This window comes from Cajanus cajan, chromosome 7, assembly GCF_000230855.2.
Source record: "Cajanus cajan strain Asha chromosome 7, NIPB_CcT2T_4, whole genome shotgun sequence".
NCBI lineage: Eukaryota > Viridiplantae > Streptophyta > Magnoliopsida > Fabales > Fabaceae > Cajanus > Cajanus cajan.
This window is the reverse complement of record NC_138523.1, coordinates 4,409,027-4,416,949: the sequence shown is the minus strand read 5'-3', so window position 1 is coordinate 4,416,949 and position 7,923 is coordinate 4,409,027. Positions and strand designations below refer to the sequence as shown.

The following is a 7,923-nucleotide window of genomic DNA, read 5'->3' as shown; positions in this document are numbered from 1 at the left end:
CAGTGGGAGTTGCATAATGGAAGGGGTAAAGGGGTGTCGGTGTGATCCGACGGTTGCCAAGTCTGTAGGACGACCAACTGTGGGTAGGGCCGAGGGGAACTTTTCGGGTGCTACCGTCGAGGCATGAGGGGCCGAGGTGTGGATCCCATGGGATTGGTAGGATCCTTGGGTTTGGGTGCCGTTCGGCTGAGTGGGTTTCCATGAAGGATCTTCATTTTTCAGCGCAGCGTTTTCGGCTCTTAAAGCCGATAGTTCTTTCGGTCTTTCTCCCGTTGTTGCTTCATAGCCTCCATTTCTTGTTTTAACAGCCGAACGGCTTCAGAAAGATCCGTTTCGTCAACGACCTCAACATGTTCTTCCTCTTCGGTTCAGTGGTCCTCTATGTTTGTTCTCCTGGTTATCGCCATTGCTCTGTTCAGTTAATCTTCACAACTATCTTCGTTTGGCCCCACGGTGGGCGCCAAAATGTACCTGTCTGAAGGGCACACTAGTAATCTTCTTGTATCCTGAGGGCCGAACGAGTGTTCCGATCGAATATTCTGATGAGGGGGAGGTACCTGCAAAAGGCACTCCGACGCTCAAGTCAGGACAAAGCACAGATATCGATAGTAATTAATGAACAGTGACGTTACCTCGTGACATGAGCCATTTATACTGACATTTATGGGCCCTGAACCCCATGGGCCCTGCAACATGCTTACCGTATTAGGTAATACGCCCTAATCGATTTATCGGTGTAATTAACCCCTGATTATTGATTAAGGGTAATAATTGAGTGTAGGCCGATCCTAGTGGTCGATTGGGTGTCGGTCACCAGATTCCGCCATTCGATGGTCGACAGGGTTTCGATTATGTGGTGGCCGAACGCCCTTACCTGTACAGCTTATAAGGTCATTTTCTAAGGTTTTATAATAATTTTGTTTAAGATGAAGAATGGTATTTTATTTATTTATTTATATTCATGAACACGTTTTAACTACAGGACATAATTATATCTCAAAATACAATGATTTTAATTTACTTAATATACAAGTAATATGAGCAGATTACACTTGGCAGGTCGTGGTCACCAATATAATGCTGTAAGTAAATTTAGGCAACTGAAAAGGTCTGATTAATTCACTGATATTGATTCATTTGAATGCAATAAGAAAACATTATAATTTCTTTTAAACTTAACTATTCGTGGCGATTCACATTTTTCCCTTTTTGTTTGTTTTTTCACTAAATTCACAGGTGTGAAAAATTCACAAAACTAGTCTAGCAGCCAATTAGAGCATATAGAACAGATTCCTAAAATTATATAATTGGATCCACAATCTGTGATCTATTGTTTGTTCAAGTTTAGTTATGAAGTTGTTCTTATAAATGAGATGTGACGCATTAAACAGAAGCAACATTTCATGGTTCCATTATGATGTGAATATTAATATTAATTAGTTAAGGAATCATGAGCAGAATTTTTATGAAATAATATCATTGATGTAGTTCTATTATAATTTTTAATACACACTTAGTTTCATTTTAATAAAAAAAAATCAATTTGATAATTCTTTAATCACTGCACCAGTGAACAAGGCCCGTAAGTATATAGTTTAAATAAATTTATTCGCGTGATTTGGTGCTTCCTTCAACTAATTGATTGAGAGAGAGAATTTGGAAGTAGGTTATGTATCTAATTGTGTTAAAGTTGGATAAATTTGGTTTAGATAAAAACTGATTTCAAGCTGTCAAATGAAATTGGGATATGTGCCTAAACTAATTGAACCATATATTAAAACGCGTTATGGCAGAAAAATTAAAGAAAGAAAGACAAACAAGAAATTGGAACCAAGTAAGTAGAGTTAATAAAAGCATCAACATCCAAATTGGATACTACATGAGTAGTTGTAGAGAAATTTACAGCAAATAGATTTGAATAAAACAATGTGTTTTGTTCAGTTCTGTAGAGAGATATTTATGGAAGCCACGTGCAAGCATTCTCTAGCATTAATATTGGTTGAGCCTAAACCATTGCTGATTCATTTGGCTTCTCTTATGCATAGTTAGTTTTCATGGCAACTTTCCTTTGGGTCCAAGTACTTGTAGCAGGCGTTCTTTTCAAAGCTTTTACCCCAAATGGGTTGTCTCGGCTCTGTTGCATGGAGGAAAATTAGCAGCAAAAAGTTAAACACACATAGGAAATGAACTTCAAACCTAAACACCAAAAGTCACAAGTCTAGAAGAAAACCTACTAACATGCTTGTTCTAACTCACATTTTCTCACCTATTGGGTAACCCATCAAATAAGGACAAAACTTGTGTTATTCTTTAGAGTTTTTTAGTTCTCTTTAATCAATACCGATTGAAAAACAACACTAGAAATATTTAATATGTGAGAATATTTTTTAGACAAGTGGTGTTTTACCATGTATTTGAGTAAAAGATATCGAAGCATCTGAGTTTTGTTCACCAAAATCTTCCCTTTTAATTTAATGAATCTCATTTATTCTTTAGTGAAATTGACAACAAATAGTAGTATGTTGAGATAGAGAAAATATTAAATGATCTTAAATCACATAATTTCTAATCCGTCTTTATATAAGAAGGGAATTCTTGTACAACAATATGTTTCCAACCCAACTAATAACTAACCACTAATCACTATATGACATTTAGAAGAAAAGATTGATAGCAAAAGCAATGAAAGATTTAGAAGAAAAGATTGATAGCAAAAGCAATGAAAGAGGGTAAATGAATTACCAATAGGCAAGATCCAGAAGTAGAATCACAGACAGGGAATTCAGGAGGGCAACAAGTGGACTTGTCATCACAGCATGTTGCAGACTCAATGGGGCAGCATCCCCAACCAAAGCAGAACCCTCCATAGTCAAAGAGGCAGCAGCATGTGGTTCCAGGGGAGCAAGAGTAGTACTCATCACAAACAGTTGAAGGGGTTGGAGGAGATGGGGGAGTTGGACCAGGGTTTGGTGGGTTAGCACCATTCTTTATGGGGTATGATGCCTCCATTGCAATTCCACACTTCCCTGTCTCACTTTTCAACAGATTCCTCTCTAGCTTTATGTAACCACTCTCTCCCCATGATGAACCCCAAGAATTCCTCACTAGCCAGTAATCAGTACCATTCTCTGTTCCATACCCAACCACTACAACACCATGGTCTAGCTCTGTCCCACATCGCCCAGTGAAAACACCCTGCATCAACAAATATCATAATCACAAAATTACAAAAACAAACAATACTAGGATGTTCTTATCATTAATTTAACCATTTGAATATTTATACAAGAGATAAAAGTCTCATCTAAGTAACTTTGTTGACAAATAATAATGTTAAGAATCACCTTAAAATTATTTTTTAATTAAAATCTTTTAAACTAAAACTGTTATGAAAAAAAGGCTAAAACTGGTAAACAAGACAGATATATTACCGATTCATAGAGTTGAAATTCCCTGCCACCAGCTTCAATGGCAACACTAATTGGTTGGTTTGCAACAGCCTTCATCATAGATTTCTCATCATTTTGTGGGACATCTTCATATCCATCAATGGTGACAACCCGAGCATTTTTCTGATATAACAAAGACAGGTAAATAAACTAAGAATTACACATTTAAGGTATCATTTGAATTGAATTGAATAACATAATTAAAATATACCCTCGTATTCAATTCCAAATTATCATATCATTAAAATTCTCTTTAAACATTACTCATAGAATGCTTTCTAATTAGCTAATGGTACAAAAGTCTTTAGACTAAACTCTACTAACTGTTGCATATCTCAAAGAAGAGAAATGCTAGTTCATAACCCACTAATTTTAATTTGTTAAAATTTAAGTTAATGAATCTCACACCTTATTTAATTTAATGACTCACTCTTTATTTTTTTATTTTTAATAAATTCTAATTAATAAAAAAGTGTACTAAGAAGAGTGAGATAGAGGGTATATTGCTGATGCTTTTCATTTGAAAAATGTTGAAAGGACAGGAGAAGGGAGACATACTCTGTTTGGATCACATGTATTATCTCGTGCAAGATAAGGGTAATCCTCTTCGGTATCAATGCCTCCATTTTGTATTATGAACTCAAAAGCATAGTCCATGAGACCTCCGTTGCACCCCATGTTATAGCCTCTGTCACAATCCACCAATTCTTGCTCTGACAGAGTGGTGAGGTTGCCAGTTACAATCTGGTTTATTCCTTCCACTGCAGCAACCGTGGAGAATGCCCAACAACTCCCTTCATGGAAACCAGAGTCAATTTATTTCAAAGCAATCATCATCACACACACTTCATGTCATAAATTACATTTTGTGCATATGATGAATGTCACAAATAAAATGATAGCTACCAACATGAACAAAACAAACCCTGTTCTTGATTCATAACAATTTTTGGCAACAACATGATCCATTCACATAAGTTGCCCTAAAATCTATTGTTTTTTTAAAATACTTATTGAAATATGGTAACATATTTCAAAAGTAATACTGAGAAAAAATTATTTCAAAAAATATGTAAGTATAAATTAACAATCACTAGATTAACTCAAAGGAAAAATCAAAATAAAATCGCTTAATTCTTTTGGACATACTTCAAAAACATCATCCTCAACTTTTTTCTACCGCAATTCTTTTAAAATTGATTTTTTAACAACAAATCATTAAAAACCAATTCTATCAAAATGTGAAAGAAAAAAAACAAAAACCCTATTCAAACGACAACGAATTTTCAGCAACTCACCAAATCGACAAAATAAAAAATGTTCCATCCCCTCTACACCTCTACCAAGATTCTAAAAACAATGCAATTGTAGCGATACATTAAAAATAATTGTTTTATTGACAAATCTTTCGAAACATGGAACAAATTTTAAAAAACGTGAAAATTTTGTAATTAAAAATGAAGATACAAAATAAAAAGGCAAATAAATGTTAGTTTATTATTATAATGAAAAATTTTAAATGAGTGGAGTTCGAAGGTTCATTAGGATTAGAACAAACCTCTAAAATCTTATGAACACTTATAGATGTACTTAATTTATGGATTATCCATCAATAAGGTTCTCACATTGGGAGGAATCAAACTTACATCTTTTTACCTTATTTTCAAATATTTATGCATGAAACACCAAAAGTAAGTCTTTTTATTTTCTTTGTTTCCTCCACGAATCTTTCAAAACATGGAACAAATTTAAAAAAATAAAAATTTTGTAATTAAAAATGGAAATACAAAATAAAAACACAAATAAATCCTGACATTTTTTTATAATGAAAAGTTTATATGAGTTAAGTTCGAAGACTTGATGAGGTGAAGACAAATCTTAAAGCTCAACATACACTTATAAAAGGTAATTAATTTTAAATTATCCCCCAACAAGATTCTTATGGAATCAAATTCATGTCGATATGAGTTTATTTTTTTATCGAGCATAGCAACCTTTATATTGAGATAAACCCTAGTTTTCATAACCGATAGATTAATTTAACCTATACATGCACATGCACAACAAAGGAAAAACAAAGAAGGCTCACCACATTGGCCTTGATCTTTAACGGGTGCAACCGCACCTTTCTCCCTCCAATCCACCGTAGCCGGCAACTCCTCCCCACCACGAAAAGCATAGCGTCCACTCCTCTTGGCCCCAACCCTCTTCTTCTTCTCTCCCCTCCTTCCCAAAACCATGGCCCTATACTCTTCATTGGTGAGATCCGCGAAGCTGTTCAGCCCCAGCTTGAAACTCTTATCTCCTGCCCCATTACTCTCCTCCACGAACCTCATGTTGTCCTTGAAGATCTCGAACCTCTTCTCCCTCTCCCCGAGGGCGTTGTACACCTTCCCGTGCTTCACCAGCCACGCCTCGTACGCGTGCCTCTCGTCGTAGTCCATGATGGACATGTCCAGCGCCGAGGCCCCCAGGGCCAGGAGGGAGAAAAGGAGTGCATGGGAAAGCGTCATGGTGGTGGTGGCGTGGTGGTGGAGGAAGAAAAGATGATGAGGTGAGAGATGAGGTTGTGAAGGGGTTGTTTATATAGGCGTTGGAATCGGATTGCATGTGTGTGCGTGTATGTATCTCAATCCATGAATATAAATAAATATATGAACTGGATAACAACAACGTTGTTGTTGTTTTTGTTGTTGATGATGTTGGTTGTTCGCTCTATGTTTAGCATTTGAATCAATTCAATTTCAACGTCACTTCACAACACCTAAATACATCTCTTTTTTAATGGAGTCTTGCTGATTTCGTTTTTAGTTTCCAAGATAAAACGTGTTGGATAACATAATTTCTAATGTATTTCCTAGATTATTTTAAACCACGTTAAATTATAAAAATCAATTTTTTTTTTTATATTAAACACGAATGCAGTTTTAGAAGTTTAAGAGAATCTTTAATCTTATTTATCCTAACTGTTTAGAAATTAAATTTTAATATTTTTAAAATAAATTATCAATAAATAAAAGTAATATTGTCATACAATATAAATTTTTTTTATCATAAATCTTATAATTTGTATGATTAAAAATATCTATTTATACAAATTTTAAATATAATTTATATATTTAAATATATTATTTATTTGTATATATAATTTATTGTAAATTTTAACTATACATAATAAATATTTTTTTTATATTATACATGTTAAAATGCTAGTTGACTTCTTGTTTTGATATATAAAAAAAAAACAAATTTTTATTAATGAATTCTTTTTTATTTATACTAATAACACTATCTATATCGATAACAAAATAGTATTAAGCTAATTTGTTATTTGTATAGATAATTTATCTTTTTTTTATATGCTAAATTTGATATTTATAATTATTTTTTACCTCATTTATTGATGAAGTGTATACTGTAGTGTAATATTTTAAAGAAAAATAAATTTTTATCATAATTTTGTAATTTTTAATATATTTTAACTGAGAATAAAATGAATATAGCCAAAATTATGTTAAAGAGTGTGCTTCTACAAAATCAATGTGTATGGAAAAAATATTTATTGTGAGAGGTGAACCCCCTAAATGTTTATCAGTACCTCGAGAAACTAGTCCTTAATTCTCAATTAGGAGATAAAAAAAAATGCATTGTTTTATAGTTACTAATGTGTAGACAATAAAGTAAATGTTTTACAAATAGTAAGATTAATTTTGGTCCTATCACAGGTATCTTTAATCCACTATATTAGAAATTAATCCCACTTGGTGTTTTATAACTATAGATGTTTGAAGGATTTTCACATCCATTAGGTTAAATAGTAAAAGATTCAAAATAACAAATTCTTTACTAAATTTCTAAGAAAATTATAAAATCCTTTTCATAATTAATTTTGATTCCCCCGATAGTTAGTGCATTTCTACAAACATCATAGACTCCAAAAACAATATTCGAAGTGTCCCATGGATGGATAGATAACAATGAGCACAAGATAAAGAAGTGTACTAGAGAGTGAATGTTGATTAGTTTGCATTTGGAGACCTGAATGAACAAACAAGACATGAGACATAAGGACATGTATTTGTGTATGAGGATGTTGATTTGAAAAAGAATAAATGATATATGATTGGAAATGAGACCTTGGTAATTGGTGCCAACATACGCTACGTAAATAATGACCTTTTTCTTATGGGAAGGTTGCCACAAATGGAAAACGAAGAACAACAACAATGGAATTAAAACCGTGACCTCCTCATTTTCCCAAAGTGGGTGTGAATGCAAAGACAAATTTTTCTGAGCATAGAAAATAATAGTACTCGTAAACACAAACTAGCCATTTTCGTGCTTTAAATCTTTGACTAGATTATAAATAACAATACAAACTATATTATTTTATTTCAACCGACCGAATTAAATTGGGTAGGATCAATTTCTCCGATTGGAATCTTCAATCAATCCAACTATATTTACGTTGAAT

The 7,923-nt window shown here is 33.3% G+C and overlaps 1 protein-coding gene across 1 annotated transcript; it reads right to left on the bottom strand.

Annotated features, from left to right (window-relative positions):
• Positions 1–1,824: 1,824 nt before the first annotated feature.
• Positions 1,825–6,035, bottom strand: LOC145949677 (cysteine proteinase mucunain). Its single transcript, XM_083060429.1, has 5 exons — positions 5,539–6,035; positions 4,008–4,243; positions 3,432–3,572; positions 2,743–3,195; positions 1,825–2,134 (listed from the first exon to the last, which is right to left on the bottom strand). Exons 1-5 carry the CDS (start codon positions 5,960–5,962, stop codon positions 2,036–2,038), a joined length of 1,353 nt encoding a protein of 450 aa, XP_082916555.1. The 5' UTR covers positions 5,963–6,035; the 3' UTR covers positions 1,825–2,035.
• Positions 6,036–7,923: the final 1,888 nt, after the last annotated feature.